A 24,956-nucleotide genomic window follows, 5' to 3' on the forward strand; every position below is an offset into this window, starting at 1 on the left:
TTCAAAGTATATACTGTCCATGGCTTCTAATTGTCTGAGCTACTGTCCAGTCCATACAGTAGTGTATAGATTAACACACAGCCTTAACACACACTTTAAACTGTTCTAGTCTGCTGATGGATGGATAGAAGCCGTTTAACCTCTCACCCTTAGGCTCCAGGCCTGACTCAACAATCCCAGAGTGTGATAGCTGGCCTGATGAGTGAATCACAGTATGATGTATTGATGGGCTGACCCATGAGGGCATCTCTTCAATGACCTATATGAGTAGCCAGCCTGGTTCTGACCTTGTTTTAATGGGAGGTGAAACTCCTTTTGGCCTCATCACATGCTTTGTGTAGATTCTGTTTGACTTTCTCCAATCCAGAGCCACAGATTTATTGTGTATTCATAGTTTATTTATTTTTTGCAGTTTCTTTTTCTTTTTTTATCAAATCCTGTATATGAGCCGGGTGCTGCACACCAATGACAATATTTGACATCTTACAGAGCACTTTTTCCATGTGCTGTAATTGATCTTCTACTCCCTGCTGTTTGCATAATGATGGCTTCTCCTGGCCTAGCCTGGGTACCTGACTGTCTGCATTATATCTGCATTCCACACTATTACTCTGTTGTTGTGTCAATGTCAAGTACACTAAAGCAGAACACACTGGAACTCTTGAGACTACTCTTTAGCATAACAGACACAGGAAATGGTATTGTTCACCTATCAGTAAGTCATAATGTTGACTCTTCGAGTTTTATTAAGCTACATTTTGTGTGCGCACACACACTCTCTCACACACACTCAACCCCTGCCTTGTGTGGGGGGGATGCCCCTGTATCCCCTAGCGTCCCAAGGAGATTACTCTTCCTCTCCTGATGCTGACTGGGCTTGAGTTGACGGCAGACAGGGAGCAGGGGATTGTGGGTAGCAGGGCTCCCAGGGGTGGTGCATGGTTGGCCCACTGCCACCAGAGCAGAGGGGGTATCTGACAGGGTTGGGGTGGGAGTAGAGGGTGGGTAGATGGATAAATGTAAATCCAGTTGAATGCACCTTCCACATGACAGAGCGTGTTTGGAAGGAGGACTGTGGAGGAGAAGCGGGGGGGTTGTAGAGGGATGGGTTTCAGTATAGTGTAGGAGGTGAGGAGGACTGTGGAGGAGAAGCGGGGGGGGGTTGTAGAGGGATGGGTTCAGTATAGTGTAGGAGGTGATGAAGGGTGTTTGGGAGGAGGACTGTGGAGGAGAAGCGGGGGGGTTGTAGAGGGATGGGTTCAGTATAGTGTAGGAGGTGATGAAGGGTGTTTGGGAGGAGGACTGTGGAGGAGAAGCGGGGGGTTGTAGAGGGATGGGTTTCAGTATAGTGTAGGAGGTGAGGAGGACTGTGGAGGAGAAGCGGGGGGGGTTGTAGAGGGATGGGTTTCAGTATAGTGTAGGAGGTGAGGAGGACTGTGGAGGAGAAGCGGGGGGGGGGGTTGTAGAGGGATGGGTTCAGTATAGTGTAGGAGGTGATGAAGGGTGTTTGGGAGGAGGACTGTGGAGGAGAAGCGGGGGGGTTGTAGAGGGATGGGTGTTTGGGAGGAGGACTGTGGAGGAGAAGCGGGGGGGTTGTAGAGGGATGGGTTCAGTATAGTGTAGGAGGTGATGAAGGGTGTTTTGGAGGAGGACTGTGGAGGAGAAGCGGGGGGTTGTAGAGGGATGGGTTTCAGTATAGTGTAGGAGGTGAGGAGGACTGTGGAGGAGAAGCGGGGGGGGTTGTAGAGGGATGGGTTTCAGTATAGTGTAGGAGGTGATGAAGGGTGTTTGGGAGGAGGACTGTGGAGGAGAAGCGGGGGGTTGTAGAGGGATGGGTTTCAGTATAGTGTAGGAGGTGAGGAGGACTGTGGAGGAGAAGCGGGGGGGGTTGTAGAGGGATGGGTTTCAGTATAGTGTAGGAGGTGAGGAGGACTGTGGAGGAGAAGCGGGGGGGGGTTGTAGAGGGATGGGTTCAGTATAGTGTAGGAGGTGATGAAGGGTGTTTGGGAGGAGGACTGTGGAGGAAAAGCGGGGGGGTTGTAGAGGGATGGGTTCAGTATATTGTAGGAGGTGATGAAGGGCGTTTGGGAGGAGGACTGTGGAGGAGAAGCGGGGGGGGGGGTTGTAGAGGGATGGGTTCAGTATAGTGTAGGAGGTGAGGAGGACTGTGGAGGAGAAGCGGGGGGGGTTGTAGAGGGATGGGTTTCAGTATAGTGTAGGAGGTGATGAAGGGTGTTTGGGAGGAGGACTGTGGAGGAGAAGCGGGGGGGGTTGTAGAGGGATGGGTTCAGTATAGTGTGGGTTGATTTGGGGTGAGGAGAGGAACGGGGGGAGTAGGATTAGAAGAGGGGGGGCATGGGGTTAGTGCAGCTGTGTTAGTTTAGATTCTGTGAGATCAGTGTGTGTGTTCTCTCTGTATGTCCCACTCAGTGGTGCAGTGACCTCAACCACCACCTGCAAAAACAGACGGCAGCCGCAGATGAAAGAGACGTGTGTGTGTGTGTGTGTGTGTGTGTGTGTGTGTGTGCGCGCACGTCAAGCTCCCATGCTGTGATGTACCTGGAACTAAACCTCTCCCTGAAGCACACAGAATAATAAAATGACCATTTTTCAGGCTCCTGGTTAGCTGGCAGCACTGACCTACAGTCTGTCTGAGTCGGATCTTTATCCAAATGAGAATGGTTACTCCTGCGCCGCTCTTAAGAATAGATATGTGTGTGTTAGGCTCGGGGCGCTCTGCAGATCAGATGCACTGGCTGCTTAATTCACCGTCTCAACAGGCTCTCAATCGTGCTCACACACACACACACACACACACACACACACACACACACACACACACACACACCGACCGATCAAGAGAAGAGCAGAAACAGAAATACTCTGGCTCTAGGTTGGTCAGGATAAGTCGTATGACATTTTTATTGGACTCTGTCAGGTCTAGAGTCTTTGTGACTGTGTACATGCGTCTCTCACACGGGATAGAGATTGTGTGTCTTCTCTCTGAGGCAGTCCAGAGTGATTTGTTCAGTGACTGTGTGGTCTCGTCTCTCTGTAGGTGTGAAGTCTATTTCTGTTCTTTGTCTGACATCAAATAGTCAGGTTGCGGGAAGTACTGTGACAACTTCACACAGCTATGTCTGTGTGTGAGGCAACTTCTCTTGACACTTCTACACACACACACTCTGTATTATCTCTTCCATTCATCCGTCTCTATCAGACATCCATCTTCTCCATCTCGCTCTCTCTGCTCACTCTCACCTCTTCTATTCTGTCCCTCCTTTCTTTGACCTTTCTCCCTCTGTCACTCTCATAATAACGAAGTGAGATGGATGGTGAGAATCTGACAACCCACCTCGCTCCTCGTCTCACTGCTCAGAGATACCGTCTCTCTTCCTCCCCTTATATCTGTCTCCCTGTTTCTCTGATCTGGTTACCACAGGAGACTGACAACCCCCCAGTGTTGCCTGCAGCCAATCAGATCGCAATCTATTCTGTGTAGAAAGGAGTTCCTTACCCTTTCCACTTATTGAGCTTCTCTGTTGCAAGCCAGACGTTGTCTAGAGGGCAGAACAGAGGGGAGCTGAAGGTATTGAACTGTGTGGTGTATCTACCTGTCTGCTGAGCCCTGCTCTTAACACACTGCAGGGCCACAGTGACAGGTGCACAGTGACGGGCACAAATATGGTGCTGTGGGTCGGCTCCATGGAGAGGCCTGATTCATGTCCATGCGCAGAGGAGTGTCTGACACGAGAGCAGTGTGTGTGACATACGAGAGCAATGAGCAGCCTGGGACCTTAGTAACACACACACAGCGATATTAGAGCTCATCTTTTACCACCTATGGCTCCTTGGGCATAGCAGCACTATATTGGTTTAGCTGTACTTTAGTGTGTGTCTGGTCTGGGAGTCTCTAGTCTTCTATCATCTGTAGCCCCATGCCTCTATTCTACAATTTATCTCTGTATTACAGGGCCTGTCTATGAGCTTTTCTCCTGTCCTTTATCCTCCATAGGCCCACACCAAGGATGTGGCTAAAATGGATCCCTATGTGGTGTCCCAAATTCCCTATGTAGTGCACTACTTTAGACTAGAAATGGGCTCTGGTCAAACGTAGTGCACTACATAGGGAATAGGTTGTGATTTGGGACACAGGCATGTGATGTATGGAGCTGTTCTATATCTGTTTCTGTGCTACATGGTCAGTCTAGTGTCTGAGGTTTTCTCTGCGTGCGTAGTCTATCACGTCTGTGGCCAGGTTGTCTGTGGTCGTTTATCCTGCTTAGGGCCCTCTACACTGCTGCTGTCCCGGTGTGGTAGTATCTCTTTTATATCAGTCTCTCTCAGTTCTCCTCTTCCCTAGTCAATCACTGTTCATAGTGTGTCTGTGGAACAATGCATTGGGTTGCCTTCTGTAGTGTGTGTTTGTAGGAGTGTGAAGTTGGGCTGTGTGTGTTTACCTGAGTGTGTGTGGCTTTGACACTGCATGGCTACTGGTGTAATGTGATGTACCTTTTGTAGCATGTGTGGTTCACGTACATACAGTGGGGAGAACAAGTATTTGATACACTGCCGATTTTGCAGATTTTCCTACTTACAAAGCATGTAGAGGTCTGTAATTTTTATCATAGGTACACTTCAACTGTGAGAGACGGAATCTAAAACAAAAATCCCGAAAATCACATTGTATGATTTTTAAGTAATTAATTAGCATTTTATTGCATGACATAAGTATTTGATACATCAGAAAAGCAGAACTTAATATTTGGTACAGAATCCTTTGTTTGCAATTACAGAGATCATACGTTTCCTGTAGTTCTTGACCAGGTTTGCACACACTGCAGCAGGGATTTTGGCCCACTCCTCCATACAGACCTTCTCCAGATCCTTCAGGTTTCGGGGCTGTCGCTGGGCAATACGGACTTTCAGCTCCCTCCAAAGATTTTCTATTGGGTTCAGGTCTGGAGACTGGCTAGGCCACTCCAGGACCTTGAGATACTTCTTACGGAGCCACTCCTTAGTTGCCCTGGCTATGTGTTTCGGGTCGTTGTCATGCTGGAAGACCCAGCCACGACCCATCATCAATGCTCTTACTGAGGGAAGGAGGTTGTTGGCTAAGATCTCGCAATACATGGCCCCATCCATCCTCCCCTCAATACGGTGCAGTCGTCCTGTCCCCTTTGCAGAAAAGCATCCCCAAAGAATGATGTTTCCAACTCCATGCTTCACGGTTGGGATGGTGTTCTTGGGGTTGTACTCATCCTTCTTCTTCCTCCAAACACGGCGAGTGGAGTTTAGACCAAAAAGCTCTATTTTTGAATCATCAGACCACATGACCTTCTCCCATTCCTCCTCTGGATCATCCAGATGGTCATTGGCAAACTTCAGACGGGCCTGGACATGCGCCTGCTTGAGCAGGGGGACCTTGTGTGCGCTGCAGGATTTTAATCCATGACGGCGTAGTGTGTTACTAATGGTTTTCTTTGAGACTGTGGTCCCAGCTCTCTTCAGGTCATTGACCAGGTCCTGCCGTGTAGTTCTGGGCTGATCCCTCACCTTCCTCATGATCATTGATGCCCCACGAGGTGAGATCTTGCATGGAGCCCCAGACCGAGGGTGATTGACCATCATCTTGAACTTCTTCTATTTTCTAATAATTGCACCAACAGTTGTTGCCTTCTCACCAAGCTGCTTGCCTATTGTCCTGTAGCCCATCCCAGCCTTGTGCAGGTCTACAATTTTATCCCTGATGTCCTTACACAGCTCTCTGGTCTTGGCCATTGTGGAGAGGTTGGAGTCTGTTTGATTGAGTGTGTGGACAGGTGTCTTTTATACAGGTAACGAGTTCAAACAGGTGCAGTTAATACAGGTAATGAGTGGAGAACAGGAGGGCTTCTTAAAGAAAAACTAACAGGTCTGTGAGAGCCGGAATTCTTACTGGTTGGTAGGTGATCAAATACTTATGTCATGCAATAAAATGCAAATTAATTACTTAAAAATCATACAATGTGATTTTCTGGATTTTTGTTTTAGATTCCGTCTCTCACAGTTGAAGTGTACCTATGATAAAAATTACAGACCTCTACATGCTTTGTAAGTAGGAAACACTGCCGATTTTGCAGGTTATCAAATACTTGTTCTCCCCACTGTATGTGTGACAATTTATGTGGTTGGAGGATTTTCTATAATGTGTGTGCGCGGCTGCTGCTGTATTCAATGTGTGTATCTGCTCTGTATGTGTAGGCAGTCTATTTGACTTGATGAGCCAGGCATTGTATTAAGCAGGTTGAGCTGCAGGGGGAATTTTGTAACAGTTGACCGGTTTCACGGAGTCATTTGTGTGGAGGAGAGAGCGGAAAAAGAGAACGATGGGAGGGAGGCAGGGAGAAGGGGCACAAGTGGTTTTAAGGGTGATCGGTGAGAGACGAGTGCTGTTGAAAAGCAATGGAGGAGAAAAAGCGAGAGGGGAAAAGAGAAGAGCCAGAGGGAGCAGAGATGACACTGCCTCCATCATTCCTTCTCTCCCTCCCTCCTTTATTCCTTCCCTCCTTCCTTGTCCTTCATCCATGGGCCCTGAGCCTGTCTGTAGTGTATAGCCCCACTCCTCATTACGCTCTCTCAACCTTAAAGGTCACAGGCATGATGGGATGGAGGAGGGCTTTTAAAATGCAACAAGAAAAGCTCCTTTATGTAACTGCTGCTGGAGCTTTGTCAGGGAGTTGTGTGTCTTTGTCAGGGAGCTGTGTGTCTTTGTCAGGGAGTTGTGTGTGTGGGTTGATAGTAATGTGTTGAACTCTCTGCTTACATCATACTAACATCCACACAGACTAGTTTCACTGGGCTCTCTACAGCTTGAGGTGCTGTACAATAACCAGGCCTATAGCCTGTCTCTGAGGCTAAGTCTCCATGCCTGTCCCCTATAGCTCTGTCTGTCCTGTCCACCCTGTGTCCCCTGTCCCCTATTGCCCCTGTCTCCTTCACTGGCTCCCCAGTATTCACTATCCACCCTCCTCTGTTCTCTCACTCCATCCCTCCTGTCTCTATTTGTGGTAGTAATGTTTTTGTACAGTGATGACAACCAGGGTCATAGCTAGCCTGCCACCACGTCCAGCAGTGGAGCTGCGAGACACACACACACTGCCGTTTGGTGACATTTTACAGCAAAATGATTCATCCATGTTGACATTCAGCTCTATGAATAATATTCATGATCCATACAGCATAAGCATGTTACACACAAGCGTGTATACACACACACACACGCTTCTGCAGGCGGTGGGGAGAGCACACAGTATGCATATACACAAGTTACTGGTCACTAGAGATGTTCTTCCACTATACAATGGATAGACTGTAGATGTGTAGTCCGACCTGTAGATGTGTAGTCCGGACTTTACCCCCCCAGGGTTTTATTTCATTCATAGTTTTAATCAGACAGACATTTTGGAATTAATATTTCAGTCAAATTCTTCTCTGTTTTCAGTAACACCCTTTTCCTTCAGGCATTGGACCTGTGTGAAGTCTGGTATGATGACAGCCGTTTTTGAAAAGAGCTGAAGGTTTATTGTTGTGTATTGAAAAGAGAACAAATGAGTTGGAGTGAGAAGATAATGCGATGATGGGTTTCGGTGCAGGTGAACATTCCTTGGTGTCATATAGCAGAGGGTGAAGGGAGAGTGTCTTTCTGTCAAACGGGTTGGTGGCATTTCATTTGTGACAGTGGACACTGTTGTCTATGGCATGTATGCTAAGTCAACCAGCCTAATATTGCTTAATGGTCTACAGACTGGTGTGTTTCACAGAGGAAGTGGTTGATCTAGACATTTCAGTCACCTGCTAGAGTCAACTCTGTCACCTTCTAGACAGTTCTGTCACCTGCTACCAGGGGTGGGCAATTCCAGTTGAGGGCCTGATTGCACCAGTTTTGTCCCAGCTCCAGCTAACACACCTGACTCCAATAATCACCTAATCATGATCTTCAGTTTAGAATGCAATTTGATTAATCAGCTGTGTTTGCTAGGGATGGAGAAAATGTGACACCAATCAGGCCCTCGAGGACTGGATTTGCCCCCCCTTTGCTAGACACCTCTGTCACCTGCTCGACAGCTCTGTCATCTACAGGAAACACTGATGGTCCTGATACAGGTGTCTCAGAGACCGGTGTGTGTTGTTCACCTCCAGTTGAGCTGGTAGAGCAGAGACAGAGGGACCTGATACAGGTGTGTCTGTGTCTAGAAGAAAGATGAGTATGTGTCACCTAGAGTAGACACATCTATCTGATACACATCTATCTGTTATTGCCGTGTGTGTCACCTGCAGGAAGTGTTGAACATCAACAAGCCATTGATAGATTACACAGAGAACAATGCCAGTATCTGCTCCTGTTCAGGTGACTGCTATTGTGTACACAGCAGGGTTGGGATCAATTCAGTTTCAATGCAGTCAATCCAGGAAGTGAACTGAAATTCAAGAACTGCAAACTTCTCATAGAAAGTAAATGGAAACTTTTCAATGATTGAATTGAAATGGAAGTTTCCCCAGCCCTGGTACACAGACCAAAAGAAAGTTGAGCGTTGTGAGATGTTGAGAACAGACAGAATACCAACCCAGGCGAAGACAGTTGGAGTAGAAAGGAAGTCACTGCCCATCTAGGTGTGTAATAGCTGCTATTTCTGCCTCATCCTTCACATTGAGTAGCCTCCATTCCCTTAGCAGCAGATCAAAAACACTCACATCAGCTCTGTTCCATCCTTCTGACTCTGTGTTGTTACACAGGTACCTTTCTTCTCCACACACACTCCTGTCTCTCCGTGTGTGTGTTCCCTCTCCTCTCGCCGTGTCTAACGCAGTCTGACACACACTTGTGCAGAAGCGTACACACACACTACTTCAGGAGGATTGGGCTGGTGTAAAGCTGCCAAGAAATCAATCCTCTTCTCCCTTCTTCCACTCTCTTCTGTCCTCTGAGCTTTGTATTAAATATGTAGAGCCCTGTGCTGTGCTGGGTGTTTAAGGGCTAGTGTAGTGTGGACCAGTATAAGAGGCTGAGGGTATGTAGTGTGTCTCTTTAGGGAACACTGATATAACTCCCCTCAACACAGCTCTCAACGACGTGTGTGTATACATAAGCACTTACAATAAGGAGTGTAGTGTTACTGTAGACACAAACACACACAATGACTTAGTGTGCTCTGGTGAACACTTAAATTGACTGGTATGCACCACTGACTGATGTCTACAGTAAAACGATCATAATGTGAAAAACAACCAGCAGCGTTGCAGTTTGACACGCACACCTGTGCACCTGGCACCCACTACCATACTCCGTCATAAGGCACTTCAATATTTTGTCTTGCTCATTCACCCTCTGAATGACACATGTCTCGAGGCTTTAAAGTCCTTCTTTTTAACCTGTCTCCTCCACTTCATCTACTCTGATTTGAAGTGGATTTAACAGGTGACATCAATAAGTGACCATAGATTTCCCCTGGATTCAGCTGGTCAGTCTGTCATGGAAAGAGCGGGTGTTCCTAATGTTTTGTACACTCTGTGTATGTGTGTCTTTCTGTATTGTGTTGACTGTCATGTTGAGCGTCGTCATAGCGTGCCACCAGTGTTTGTGTCATGTCTTTCACGCAGGGCTGGCCTGCTGCTCCACACTGCATCAAGTGTCCTTCACTGCTACCTATTGATTACCTCACACACTCTGTTCCTCGCCCACTGCAATTTATTTATGTCCACTCACCCACTTTATACTTTGCTGTTGCTATTGAACTGTCTATCTCTGACACCACACACACACACACACAGAGGTGGGAGAGATGGAGGAGCATGATATAGCTAACTGTATATTGAGATTCTGATGAATTGTGACATAAAAAGTATTATCTGAGAGAGACAGACTTGATGCAGTGTGTTAGATGCTGTAGGAAGGATCATTATGTGCTCATGGGGTTGTCTGTCTGGAGGATATTGTCGGGGATGCCTTTTGATACATGTACAGCAGTTTGATATTCTTCATCTGTGACATGCGGGGGTGGGTGTGCATGTGTAAATGTGACTAGCATGCATTGTGTGTGTGTGTCTGTCATCCTGTATGATTGTGTTTTTGTAACACACTAAATGTGTGCATGCTTTTGTAGTATGCTATGTGTAATGTTGGTGTTAAGGACAGACACTGTGAAGAACACACGTCTATAGCAACACCATAGTAGGTGGTAATGACTTCCATCACAGGAGGCTCATAATAATGGCCGGAACGGAGCAATTGGAATGACATCAAACAACTGGAGACCGTGTTTGATACCCTTCCACTGTTGCCGCTCCAGTCATTACCACAAGCCTGTCCTCCCCAATGAAGGTGCCACCAACCTCCTGTGACTTCCATATATGATCAGCACAAGGCTCCCACAACCTCGAACACCTCCCAGGGAACACAGTAGATGTAGACGTGAGAGGAACTATATATAACTGTGGTTCTGGTTTGCATTGTGATTCCACACCCATATGCCCACAGGCCCATTAGATGTCCATGCAAATAACGTGTGCATAATTGAATGTGTATGTTACTTGCAATGTAACCCTGCAAAATCAACAACAAACTAAACCTAGTCACGGTAGCTCGCCACATAACGATAAGTCCTTTTTTTCGACATGCAAAATCTTACCCTCATTGCTTATTCTATTCCATTGTTTTTATGCCCAATAGTTCACCATGGCAGAGGAGAATTGTCTTAATGAGAGTTTAAATCCAAATGCAGAGCTAGAGCCGGGCCTGTGCCGTTCTGGCTCTGCAGAATCTCTTGAGGGGCTTCGGATGAAAGGGGGAGAGAATGCAACTGGAAAGCGGGGCCATTACGGCTCCCCGTTCAGTTAATCAGTCTCTTATTCGAGGTAGTCTACGGGAGATGGCCCCCCAATTAGCCGTCTGCTGTGGCCGAGAGGATACATCTCAGTAGCCTGAAGTCATCTCCTCTCTTTCCTCCATCTCTACTGACGTTGAACAAATATAGCTATAAGTGATATTGAATTCTAGCAAGGCATCCTCCTCGATATTGCTTTGACCTAACACAGCCTAACCTGAGACCAGCACATTGTTAGTACAGGAAACCCTAGTGGACATGTTAGTTTGTCTCACCTCAATCCCCTCTCAGTAGGAGGCTGCGCTCTGGGCTGGGATCCCTCTGTGCATGGCGGAGTAGTGCTCCAGTAGTTAATGAAGTGGATGTTCTCCCAGGCAGAAGGTCACAGGGCAGGTAAACAGACCAATGGGTGACAGACCAGGCCCCAGGGAGGGAGGCGGAGGTTAGGGACAGTTCACATTATGACACACTAGCTAACAGGTGACCTGGGTTCTTATAGTACAACTCCTAGTTATCCGGACTGGACTGTGTGTGTGGCACATGTACTTGTGTGTGCATGCCTTGTTATGGACCTGCCAGCTGCAACCTGTGTATGTTCTCTCTGTTGCTGGGATGAACAGCTATTTGGTGTGGTTGTGGGTTGGTGTGTGTTGCCTTTGGACTACTACAGCCTGCCTAGTCCTATTCCTACCCCTATTAAACCTTCTCAGCTGGACTGGAAAGCTACATTTGGGTAATGCAGCAGGCCTGCTCCATGCTGGCTGGACCCAGCCACCTCTGTTCAAGTGTAAAGTGCACTGTACATATTGACGCAGAGACAGCGAGAGGGGAGCCTCGACCTTGTCAGAGAGAGAGGGTATGAGGGTTGGAGAGATACCCTGCCTTCTCCCAGGGTGCCTGTCGGTGCCTTAATGCACCATGGCAGGGAGCACACTGTTTCCCTGCAGAGAGAGGGGGAGATCAACGTCAAACACTCACACACCCACACTCAATTGTATGCATACACACAGTCTTTTCTGCTGTCACACACACACACACACACACACACACACACAGGCTTGGTGTCCCTGACATCCGTTTAATCCCAGACAGTGTAAATGCATGGGGCCAGCTCTGGAATCACCCTAGATGAATACTGGGCCTGTATGACAGACTACAGCTTCAGTACAGCACCAGGCCCAGGCAGGCAGGCAACAGCAGGAGACTATAGGCAACAGCAGTCCACATAGTACTACTGTAGTAGTGTTGATGGTAGTTGGTAGTTATATTGTGTATAGTGTGTTTATTATTAGCAGCAGTAATATAAGACTAGCATACTTGAAGAGGCAGTTTCCAAAGTGATCTGAATTCCTCTCCATCACCCCGTCTCTCCCATTCATCCTCTCTTCTATCACTGTATGCCCCTGTCCTTCTCTCCCTCCCACACACACCTCCAATCTGTGTGATTATGTATGCGGCGCCTGGTTACCAGGATACAGGGTCGCTAGGGAGCGAGGTGTGTTTGTGTTGGGCTGAATGGATGTTGGTAATGTACCACTGTTAAGCCTTTAGGATCTAAGGGCTAGACTTCTCCTCTCCCTGACTGAGCAATGGGATTACTTCAGCTCTCTCTTCATCCTCATCTTTATCTCTATCAGTGCTGATCAATCCGTCTAGACCTAATCTGTAACCTCATCCGGGCTCAATGTAACCGTGTTTGTCTCATGTGTCCGTTGATGCTCAAACGTAAGTCAACAAAAAAACAATACAGGTGGATTTTATGATCAGCAGCAATAGGATTGTTTGGCCAATGAATGACCCTTTAATCTGTTTGGGTCAATTACTTTTATAGCTGAGGTATAAATATATAGCTCTGGGAGCAGAGATGGCACACAGGCGTGTGTGAGGGCAGGGAGGGTAATAAAACAGGCTTATCTCTGCTCGTTAGGAGATTAAAGATGCGGAGCTGGAGACGCTACAGATTTGGGCTGACATATTAAGGAGAGATAAACGAGCGTTTCCCAAACGAAGGCAGCAGTGGAGGATAGCAGGTTGGGAGAAGGGAGAGGCAGGGATAAGTGCAGCATAGTGCGGCTAGGCCAGGTCAGCCAGCCCGAGGTCACATGAGTCATATGGGCCTGTATGGTTGACTGGGGAAGCATGTTAACCTTAATCCCAGTTGGGAGAGGCAGACTGGTATCACGAGAGGGGTAAGCAGGCAGGCCGCACCGAGAGAGGTAAGCAGGCAGGCAGAGCGAGATGTTACTCTGTTTCCTGATCAGCCAGTCTCTCAGACCGGAAAATCCCCCAGCAATCATCTAGAGGCTGCTTAATTATGCACCAGCTATCTTATGCAGCAGTGCTCTAGTGTTGTAGAACTTTGGCAGTATTGGCAGTATTTTTTTTTATATTTTAAAACTCTAGCACTATTTTAGACCATACCTCACATTGAGAATACAGGTAGAATCCTTGAGAATACACCAAGAGTGGATAAAGTCTGCCTCAATCTGTGGGTGGGGGTGTGAGTGGGAGGGTATGGCGGTGTGAGTGAGTGGGAGGGTATGGGGCATGCAGCACAACACAGAGAATTGTGGGTGTGTATAAATGTTAGTGTGAGTGACAGGGATATTGGATAGTATACAAGATGGCCCTGCCAGCTGGACTCTGCTCAGTGTGTGTGCGTACGCACCCGTTTTGGCTAAATTTACGGAGCCCAGCCTGTCCTTGTCGGAGGGCAGCGGAGTGCGGCACCAGCTGAGAGACACAGCGGGCATGCTCAGGCCGTCTGGGAGATTTCGTTAGAGCGAGACATGGCTGGTATCCACCACAGATAGAGAGGGCATGATCTCTATTCACCACTGCTGGAGTTACTCAGACAGCGGCTGCATCTCAATACACTAAAGTGGCTTCCTCTCCTTTATCTGAACTGATTTGAAAAGAAAGTACCCTAATAAATAAAGAATGCTTACCAGATAAAGCTGTCACCAGCCTAGTTTATTCCCTATCAGTAAAAAGGAGATGAGGGGAGGAAATCACTCTGGAGAGGGAGGAAAAGTTTCAGGTTTTACTAGTCGTATGTACAGGATACACATGGTGTATATACACTGTCCAACTAAATTGTTACTTGCAGGTTCCTTCTTGACAATGCAACAACAAGAAATAACATTCAAGAATACGAACATAAAGTAAACGGCTCAGTATAATAGAATAAACATTTTAGCATCAGTATAAAACAGGAAGGTACAATTTATAGTACAATATTTGCACATGAATCAGGGAAGAGGGGATTGGGGTGCAAGTGAGGGATAAAAAAAGAGATAGATACATAGTCGACGACCATGGGAGTGATGAAGAGCAAAGAGAGGACGGAACAAAGCAGAGGTAGTGAAGATTATTAGTACTTCAGAGCCACTGTTATGGAGACACAGCACTGCCATGTGGACAACAGGCTGTATTACACAAATCACCTAGTAACACTCCCTTCTAAGTCCTATAACTGGACTACTGCTATGGTGTAAATCTTTGTCTCATAAGACCTATTAAACATGCCATGTTCTGAACAATAATTACTTTATACATGTCAGGGTGAACTACTCTGAGATCATTTTAAGAAATTATAATTTATTATTGGGGTGACAGGTAGCCTAGTGGTTAGTGTTGGGCCTGTAACCGAAAGGTTAGTGGATCAAAGTCCCGAGCTGACAAGTTTAAAATCTGTCGTTCTGCCCCAGAACAAGGCAGTTAACCCACTGTTCCTAGGCCGTCATTGTTAATAAGAATTTGTTCTTAACTGACTTCCCTAGTTAAAGGTTAAATAAATACAAAAAATTGACCGTTTTCATAGTTTTATTGGGAAACCAAAGCGTTTTTATTTTATTTACATGTTGTGGTCTAATTGAAAACAACTGCTATTTACATGTGTAAAGGTCATTGGATGCTCCATTATTTACATTACAGAGCGTTGCTATAAGATCATCAGTACCACAGTCATAATTATAAGCCTAACAATCAGGGGCCAACCAAATGACTTTCCCTGTGTAACTCTCCTCCAATTAGCTGAGCTCCCCATTGCCCTTTAACACTCCCTTATTAGCATAATCCCCTGGGCAATGATGGGGAGGATATGGGGATGGGTCACACCGTGTGTGTATGTATTCCTATCTTATTGTTAGTACATTTACATTTAAGTCATTTAGCAGACGCTCTTATCCAGAGCGACTTACAAATTGGTGCATTCACCTTATGATATCCAGTGGAACAACCACTTAACAATAGTGCATCTAACTCTTTTAAGGGGGGGGGGTTAGAAGGATTACTTTATCCTATCCTAGGTATTCCTTAAAGAGGTGGGGTTTCAGGTGTCTCCGGAAGGTGGTGATTGACTCCGCTGACCTGGCGTCGTGAGGGAGTTTGTTCCACCATTGGGGTGCCAGAGCAGCGAACAGTTTTGACTGGGCTGAGCGGGAACTGTACTTCCTCAGAGGTAGGGAGGCGAGCAGGCCAGAGGTGGATGAACGCAGTGCCCTTGTTTGGGTGTAGGGCCTGATCAGAGCCTGAAGTTACGGAGGTGCCGTTCCCCTCACAGCTCCGTAGGCAAGCACCATGGTCTTGTAGCGGATGCGAGCTTCAACTGGAAGCCAGTGGAGAGAGCGGAGGAGCGGGGTGACGTGAGAGAACTTGGGAAGGTTGAACACCAGACGGGCTGCGGCGTTCTGGATGAGTTGTAGGGGTTTAATGGCACAGGCAGGGAGCCCAGCCAACAGCGAGTTGCAGTAATCCAAACGGGAGATGACAAGTGCCTGGATTAGGACCTGCGCCGCTTCCTGTGTGAGGCAGGGTCGTACTCTGCGAATGTTGTAGAGCATGAACCTACAGGAACGGGTCACCGCCTTGATGTTAGTTGAGAACGACAGGGTGTTGTCCAGGATCACGCCAAGGTTCTTAGCACTCTGGGAGGAGGACACAATGGAGTTGTCAACCGTGATGGCGAGATCATGGAACGGGCAGTCCTTCCCCGGGAGGAAGAGCAGCTCTGTCTTGCCGAGGTTCAGCTTGAGGTGGTGATCCGTCATCCACACTGATATGTCTGCCAGACATGCAGAGATGCGATTCGCCACCTGGTTATCAGAAGGGGGAAAGGAGAAGATTAATTGTGTGTCGTCTGCATAGCAATGATAGGAGAGACCATGTGAGGATATGACAGAGCCAAGTGACTTGGTGTATAGCGAGAATAGGAGAGGGCCTAGAACAGAGCCCTGGGGGACACCAGTGGTGAGAGCACGTGGTGCGGAGACAGATTCTCGCCACGCCACCTGGTAGGAGCGACCTGTCAGGTAGGACGCAATCCAAGCGTGGGCCGCGCCGGAGATGCCCAACTCAGAGAGGGTGGAGAGGAGGATCTGATGGTTCACAGTATCAAAGGCAGCCGATAGGTCTAGAAGGATGAGAGCAGAGGAGAGAGAGTTAGCTTTAGCAGTGCGGAGCGCCTCCGTGACACAGAGAAGAGCAGTCTCAGTTGAATGACTAGTCTTGAAACCTGACTGATTTGGATCAAGAAGGTCATTCTGAGAGAGATAGCAGGAGAGCTGGCCAAGGACGGCACGTTCAAGAGTTTTGGAGAGAAAAGAAAGAAGGGATACTGGTCTGTAGTTGTTGACATCGGAGGGATCGAGTGTAGGTTTTTTCAGAAGGGGTGCAACTCTCGCTCTCTTGAAGACGGTCAGGGACGTAGCCAGCGGTCAAGGATGAGTTGATGAGCGAGGTGAGGTAAGGGAGAAGGTCTCCGGAAATGGTCTGGAGAAGAGAGGAGGGGATAGGGTCAAGCGGGCAGGTTGTTGGGCGGCCGGCCGTCACAAGACGCGAGATTTCATCTGGAGAGAGAGGGGAGAAAGAGGTCAAAGCACAGGGTAGGGCAGTGTGAGCAGAACCAGCGGTGTCGTTTGACTTAGCAAACGAGGATCGGATGTCGTCGACCTTCTTTTCAAAATGGTTGACGAAGTCATCCGCAGAGAGGGAGGAGGGGGAGGGGGAGGAGGATTCAGGAGGGAGGAGAAGGTGGCAAAGAGCTTCCTAGGGTTAGAGGCAGATGCTTGGAATTTAGAGTGGTAGAAAGTGGCTTTAGCAGCAGAGACAGAAGAGGAGAATGTAGAGAGGAGGGAGTGAAAGGATGCCAGGTCCGCAGGGAGGCGAGTTTTCCTCCATTTCCGCTCGGCTGCCCGGAGCCCGGTTCTGTGAGCTCGCAATGAGTCGTCGAGCCACGGAGCAGTAGGGGAGGACCGAGCCGGCCTGGAGGATAGGGGACATAGAGAGTCAAAGGATGCAGAAAGGGAGGAGAGGAGGGTTGAGGAGGCAGAATCAGGAGATAGGTTGGAGAAGGTTTGAGCAGAGGGAAGAGATGATAGGATGGAAGAGGAGAGAGTAGCGGGGGAGAGAGAGCGAAGGTTGGGACGGCGCGATACCATCCGAGTGGGGGCAGTGTGGGAAGTGTTGGATGAGAGCGAGAAGGATACAAGGTAGTGGTCGGAGACTTGGAGGGGAGTTGCAATGAGATTAGTGGAAGAACAGCATCTAGTAAAGATGAGGTCAAGCGTATTGCCTGCCTTGTGAGTAGGGGGGGAAGGTGAGAGGGTGAGGTCAAAAGAGGAGAGGAGTGGAAAGAAGGAGGCAGAGAGGAATGAGTCAAAGGTAGACGTGGGGAGGTTAAAGTCACCCAGAACTGTGAGAGGTGAGCCATCCTCAGGAAAGGAACTTATCAAGGCGTCAAGCTCATTGATGAACTCTCCAAGGGAACCTGGAGGGCGATAAATGATAAGGATGTTAAGCTTGAAAGGGCTGGTAACTGTGACAGCATGGAATTCAAAGGAGGCGATAGACAGATGGGTCAGGGGAGAAAGAGAGAATGTCCACTTGGGAGAGATGAGGATCCCAGTGCCACCACCCCGCTGACCAGAAGCTCTCGGGGTGTGCGAGAACACGTGGGCAGACGAGGAGAGAGCAGTAGGAGTAGCAGTGTTATCTGTGGTAATCCATGTTTCCGTCAGTGCCAAGAAGTCGAGGGACTGGAGGGAAGCATAGGCTGAGATGAACTCTGCCTTGTTGGCCGCAGATCGGCAGTTCCAGAGGCTGCCGGAGACCTGGAACTCCACGTGGGTCGTGCGCGCTGGGACCACCAGGTTAGCGTGGCAGCGGCCACGCGGTGTGAAGCGTTTGTATGGTCTGTGCAGAGAGGAGAGAAGAGGGATAGACAGACACATAGTTGACAGGCTACAGAAGAGGCTACGCTAATGCAAAGGAGATTGGAATGACAAGTGGACTACACGTCTCGAATGTTCAGAAAGTTAAGCTTACGTTGCAAAAAATCTTATTGACTAAAATGATAGTTGGCTAGCTGGCTAGCTAGCAGTGTTGCTAGCAGTGTTGACTAGGTAGGAGAACGGCGGCGCTAGCTAACGGCGGCGCTAGCTAACCTCGATAATTACTCGATATGTATTGGTACTTGTGGTCATGGTTCATTAGAGGACGGTACTAGTCATTATCTCTGTCTGCCTCCCCATGTGACTGTAGTCTACACTAATGTAGACCTTCTGTGAAGGCAGACACACACTTTCTCTGCATCTTGGGTTGCTCTCACACACACACACGTCAACACTTTCTCTATACCTCTCATCCACACACACTTTCTTTGCACCTCTGTCTCACACACGCACACACACCATTGACTGTAGTTAGGCCTACTTCATTACTTGGGGATTACATTTTGAATTCCGCTTTCAGAACCTTTCACCACAAATGAAACGATGTTGTGTAATGTAGGGTTATTCCTGTGCGTGTGGGACTACTCCAGCATGTGAATGTTATCACTACTCTTGTTAATGTTCTCTCTTCTCTCCCTCTTTGTACTTATCCCCTTTTACCTCCCTTATATTTTTTTTGTCTTCCTTCCTATCTCACTTTTTCTCTCATCTACTTTATTTTCTCATCTCTCCTACTATCCCTCTCTCTCTCTCTCTCTACAGGTACTCGACTGCCAGTGAAGGGTCCCACTACAAGCGGTGTTATAGGAGGGCTCATTGGGGTGGTTCTGCTGCTGGCCATTATCGGCAGTGTTGTGGTCTTGGTCCGCAAAAAACGCAACCAGCACAATGGAGAGTGAGTGTTTGTCTCTCTGTTACTCATTACTCAAGTGATCATCCTTAATCTTTGTTTTGATTCCTTCCTTTCTCTCTTTCTCAGTGGTCCACCCAAGTACAAGCCCCCTCCCCCTATGAAGCAGCAGACCACCACCAGCAGCTCTTCTGATAGGGTGAGGGATGCTGGCCAGCCATAACAGTTTTAGACTTGTTGTAATGGCCCCTCAATTTGTATTTTACTACACCACAACATGTTTTTATCAACATTGTTAAATGATAAAGATTATGCTGGAAAAAGCCTCCATCTGAAATAGATTTTCAAATCCAAATCAAATTTGATTAGTCACGTGCGCCGAATACAACAGGTGTAGACCTTACAGTGAAATGCTTACTTACGAGCCGCTAACCAACAATGCCGTTTTAAAAAATGCGGATAAGAATAAGAGATAAAAGTAACAAGTAATTAAAGAGCAGCAGTAAAATAACAATAGCGAGACTATATACAGGGGGGTGCCGGTACAGAGTCAATGTGCGGGGGCACCGGTTAGTTGAGGTAGCATGTACATGTAGTTAGTTATTAAAGTGACTATGCATAGATGACAACAGAGAGTAGAAGTGGTGTAGGGGGGGGGGGGGGGGGGCACTGCAAATAGTCTGGGTAGCCACTTGACTAGATGTTCAGGAGTCTTATGGCTTGGGGGTGGAACTGTTTAGAAGCCTCTTGGACCTAATTTAACCCAAACTCAGAGTACACGAGAATAATCCTGTGTGTGTGCGTGCGCATCTGCAGCTGAACACCAGTCGAGACCCTGTGGAGAGAAAGGACGGGTCCGTGGAACACCTGTACTACACTCCGCAGGATGCCGAGCCCAGCACGGTAAGAACACAGCCATACATGGGGTGCATCTCTCAATAGTCCTTCTCTCCTGACTCCTTTCCTCAATCTTCAGACATAAAAAGACCTGGATGTGTGAAAGCAAATTCCCAGCTGGCCTCCTTGATATTGCTTCCACCTGGCCTGTGTTTTCCTATCAGTGAAGATGGAGTGACTGGAGACCAGGAGAGGAAGCCGTTGTAGACTATCGGGATACATTAAGCTCTGTAGCTTTGGCTTATAAAGTGTCTTAACCCAACTCTTAGTTCATTATCTATATCATTCATAATACATCCTGGTAAAGGATTCATGAAACAAAAAGAAATCAATCATTTAACATCTACTTCTGATAATTAATTCATCAGTTACTCAACATGATTGCCCTATTTACCAGAACATGACAACGTGTAGGAAACTGAAGGGTATGGAGGGCTGCTATGTGGATAGAAGCTGTTACACTGAACATGCTATAGATAGAAACATGTATTTGTAATACTGTAGCAACCATTGCCTTGGTAAGCTAGATACAATTTCCCCCTGTGATTTAACCCTATTGGAGCAGTGGTTAGCAAGTTTGCCCATGGGCTAGAAGACCTGGGTTCAAGACTCTCAAAAGGTTGCAGTTTGTTCACTAATGCAAGGGTCACTAGAATACTATGATGACTCCATTGGTTCTCCTTATTTTTACATGATTATTAAGATGTTATCTTTCCCACCAGGACCTGGATGCGTGCAGTGATGAGGAATACAATCGTGATGCGGAGGAGTTGCGCTACGCTGGCGCCCCTTCTGGCTGGGATGAACCCAGGCTGAACGAAGTCCCGCCCCTGTACGCCCCCAACCAGTACAAGCCCAATGATTACCATGACAACGAGGAGGACCACCCCCCTGCCGCCGGAGCGACTCGTGGAGAGAGCTTTGTGTCCCAGGCCATGTTTGTGTGAAGATGGGAGACATTGGAAGTGTGTGTGGGACTAAACCTGTTTGTACGTGAAGAACATCGGACACTGGATGTGTGTGTCTGTGGGATGGCTGCAGTCATTGCCGTTCAATCAGTATCTCCAATCTAGAATTTTACATTGTGAACTAAAGTGAGTGTATGTATTGGGTTCTAATAACGGGAATCGTGTTTTTAAAAGGGGGATCCGCTTTACCGTTAAAATGCTGTGTAAGTCAGACACAACATAAAAGAACACTAACTTTTGTCGCGGTTGGTTGAATCTCGCATGTTGTGGTTAAAGTTCCATGTGTACAGTAAGTGTGTGAGATTGTTTAATAGGCACAGATCCAGGGCCAGCTTACCCTCTTTGAATCCTAACCATTATGGGATAACGCAACACTGACCTTGGATCAGATCAGTGTGTATTGATAGCTCCATCATACTGTGGAATGTAGATGGGCTCTGGGGTCAGGAGTCTAGTAGTACACTATTCTGAGCTAGGCAGTAGGATGATGTTGCCTATAGACACTGGTGTAAGGTCAGTTGTGTGTTTTACTCCCTAAGGATTATGTTTAAGATTTTACATAATGTAATCTGATCCTAGATCTGTGCCCAAGATACAATTATGGATTCCTGGAACACAATACAAGCCATAAGAGAGGGACAATCAATTGCCTGAACAAAAATCTTGTATATATAAAAAGGAAATCTCTGTTACCTTTTTAACATTGACGCATCTAAACATTGATGATTTGTGCCTGTTCGCTCTGTTGGTTACAGAATGTACTACGTAGGCCTACTGTTGAAATGTCCAATATTGTCAGGGTCTAGGTTTTTATACAATTTCAGGGTCTTCTCTATACAATCACTTAATTGTTAAACCAGATGTGCCTATTTTTGTAGCGTGTCAGATTATAAAATGTGAACCAAACAGAATTATGAATGATTTTGTCATGCTTTGTGACAGCGCAGTAAAAACTGGTAAATTCCATCTATGTATGTTTTTAAAGCAAAGCCTGATGCTCTGGTTACTTGATGATTTGTAATTCATTAAACATTTAAACTGTGTATCCAGATCATTCTAAAGTTATGGTCAGTATTGCTGCGGTCACATTGTGTTTCATCTGATGAGTTGGGAAGTTAGTGGAAGTACATAAGAGTCCAGGAGGGGGAACTCTGAGGCTTGAGAAAACGGTTAGTGCTATCCGGAATCCTTAGGACATCCCTAACCTTAACTGTTTTATATTTCAACTTCAATGGCTTAACGTCAGAGTTGGGACGTTCCAATGATCCCTTTAAGACTTTTCCCTGAGAACTCCTGTAAAGAGGCTGTCCACTCCACCTTATAGGCCTAGAAATCCTCTATCTTTTCCTCTCAACCAGCGGTTCTTTAGCCCTGTAACTAACCTGTTGTAATGATGCTCAGTAAGAACATCTGCCTGGGTGCCAGTACATTCCCACTTTATATAATGTTTTATATTTGTATCATGTAACTTTGACACATAACTAGTCAATACAGAGGATGTACAGAACGCAGAGGAAGAGGCTTGTTACAGCTTTACACTTCAATGACAGTTGAACTGCCAAACAATCCGGTAAGGATTCAGTCTGTGGCAGGATCGCCCTGCAGTTTGGAGCCAATGATCAAACAAAGGTTTTGGTCGGTGAAGTAATCTGAAAGAGAGGAAATATGTTAATTATTGGTAGTTCTAAGTAGAGGACTGTCCCAGTCTGTATATTGGTGTACGTGTCGGTTTGTGTTGTTGATTGAACTCACCTGCTGCATACTCTCGAATATCTGTGGGTCTTTTGAGAAATACATCTCTGTAAAAAAACAAGAAGCAGGTACCCAAGCAATTGGCCAGTTAGACTTCATTACTGTAGCTAAATATGAAATATAATTATATTTGTTATTGATGTCTGGAGCTTGAGAGCCCTAATTGAGATGGAGAATAATATGTCTGAAAATATACCGTCAGTCAGTGCCAGCCAATTATCAAACCTTAAAAAGTCGCTTATTAAGACCTCCACCTCTGGATGCGCTCTCTAATATACATTGTTGGCTTTTCTTGTCCCAGGATAAATATAATGGTGAATGTCCCTTAATAACTTTACTGTCCATTCTACTTTCCCATGCCTCATGATATTGGGAAAAGCCAGGTGGTCAATAGCAGATTTAAAGTTAACCCACGTGATGTTTGTCATAGCTAGCAGAAATTCCTTGGGTAAAGATAGGCTCAGCAAACTATTACCTGGATGAATGCAAAAATAATGCAGTGAGTGATAGAACAATAAATCCTATTGTATTTTAATTCCTAATTATATCGATAGAACTATTTAACTAAATGGTGTTGGAGAAGCCAAGGAGCACTCATGAAGCTAACAACGTTACCTAAGGTTACAGTAGTAAAGTGTTAGCTAGCTAACTAACCTTATATTGTCGGAGTAGCTGCTGTTGCTCGATGCTTAATGCACCAAAGTCCAGTTTCTCCAAACCACGTTTATCAGCCATTTGATCTCATCAGCTAGCTAATATTCCTTTGATAGCCTGCTTGCTAGCTACCATTAATATCTTTGCTAAAACAAAACCCGCCTGTTGTTGATAAGCTCCGCTGTTACTATGGCAACAGCCTGAGTAGAACAGAAGCAACACAACCCCCATGACATCTTTGTACGTCTCTATGGCTCTGGGTGGCAGCCAATGTGACAATGTTTTTCAGAGCCTGTATTGAGGGATCCAGCCACAGAACATGAGAGTGCTGCCATATTGCCCAAACAGCTGTGACCGATATGTTGTGACCTAAGCAAGTACCTCTGGAGTAGATGTCTCTACTACAGGTCCATGCAGGGAGACCAGAACACTCATGGATGGATACTCTGTGTGTGAGATTCGTGTTTGCTCCTATTCACTATTGTAGACTATAGCAAGCACACACATTTTCTTAAGAAAATGTTCCTTTTCTACTCAAGGTACTAAAGTGGAATACCTAAGGTTCAAATATTTGGGTAGCAAGCAACCATTAATATGAATTAATATGCTAAACTTTATTACAATCATTTGGTTACAGATTAAAATCTTAGAATTGTATTGAGGGGGTTTGGAAGTGTGTACACATGAGGGACTTGGTATAGAGAAGCCTGGGGACAGCCTCTCTCAAAGGAAGGGGTTAATTAATGACCTTAACCCAACAATAGTCACCTATAGTGACCTTGTCAACAGTTTTGGACCACTTGTTGTAACAGTTAAGGTGTCACAAACCCCATCACATTCATTAGGCCAATTACTGTCTGGAACATTTTCAAGTGTCCCCCTGACTATTCTTCCATCAAGTTCATTAGGCAAAATACTGTTAGGTATACTGTTCATGACATGGTTTCAAAGCAATTTTCTGATAGCACCATGGGTCCATTATCAGTGGTGTAAAGTATTAAAGTACAGTACTACTTAAGTTACTTTACTATATATATTTTTGACTACTTTTGCTTCACTACATTCCTTACTTTTTATTCCATAAATTTTCCTTGACACCCAAAAGTACTCATTACATTTTGAATGCTTAGCAGGACGGGAAAATAGTCAAATTCACGCACTTATCAACCGAACATCCCTGGTTATCCCTACTGCCTCTGATCTGGCGGACTCACTAAACACACATGCTTTGGTTGTACAGTGGGGCAAAAAAGTATTTAGTCAGCCACCAATTGTGCAAGTTCTCCCACTTAAAAAGATGAGAGAGGCCTGTAAGGTACACTTCATCATAGGTACACTTCAACTATGACAGACAAAATTGTCAGGTTTTGGCCAAGACTATTATGGTTTTGGTCACTAGATGTCCCCATTGCACCTTTTTTGTACCTTTTGTTTTTCTTGCTCTAATTATTGTTTGCACCTGTAAGTCATTCCCTTGTTAGTATTTAAACCCTGTGTGTTCCTCAGTTCCTTGCTCAGTGTTTGTATGTTAGCACCCAGCCCCAGCCTTTGTGAACATATATTCTCTAGTTGGATTTTCCAGAGGTTCTCTGGTTTTGTTCTTGTTTATTTTTTGATTAGTCTTTTGAGGTTTGTTTTTTCCCTGCTGTTCTTACCACTTTGTGGATTTATAATTTTGGCCTGAAGATTTTTCCTTTATTAAACCTCCATCTCTAGTACTGCTGTGTCTGCCTCATCTTCT

The 24,956-nt window shown here is 46.3% G+C and overlaps 1 protein-coding gene and 1 long non-coding RNA gene across 2 annotated transcripts in view; one reads left to right on the plus strand and one right to left on the minus strand.

Annotated features, from left to right (window-relative positions):
• LOC139573562 (nectin-2-like) overlaps nucleotides 1-21,852 on the plus strand; it is a 73,015-nt gene extending 51,163 nt beyond the window's left edge. The window contains exons 7-10 of the mRNA XM_071397166.1: nucleotides 18,857-18,989; nucleotides 19,074-19,143; nucleotides 19,761-19,847; nucleotides 20,564-21,852. Coding sequence (XP_071253267.1) covers nucleotides 18,857-18,989; nucleotides 19,074-19,143; nucleotides 19,761-19,847; nucleotides 20,564-20,788 — 515 coding nt within the window. The 3' untranslated portion in view covers nucleotides 20,789-21,852. The remainder of the gene's footprint in view (nucleotides 1-18,856; nucleotides 18,990-19,073; nucleotides 19,144-19,760; nucleotides 19,848-20,563) is intronic.
• Nucleotides 21,853-22,228: 376 nt separating this feature from the next.
• On the minus strand, nucleotides 22,229-23,431 carry LOC139573563 (uncharacterized). The gene is made up of 3 exons (XR_011674622.1): nucleotides 23,216-23,431; nucleotides 22,562-22,608; nucleotides 22,229-22,458 (listed from the first exon to the last, which is right to left on the minus strand). It is a non-coding gene; the product is annotated as an uncharacterized lncRNA (long non-coding RNA).
• Nucleotides 23,432-24,956: the final 1,525 nt, after the last annotated feature.

Source organism: Salvelinus alpinus, chromosome 4 (assembly GCF_045679555.1).
Source record: "Salvelinus alpinus chromosome 4, SLU_Salpinus.1, whole genome shotgun sequence".
NCBI classification, from domain to species: Eukaryota; Metazoa; Chordata; class Actinopteri; order Salmoniformes; family Salmonidae; genus Salvelinus; species Salvelinus alpinus.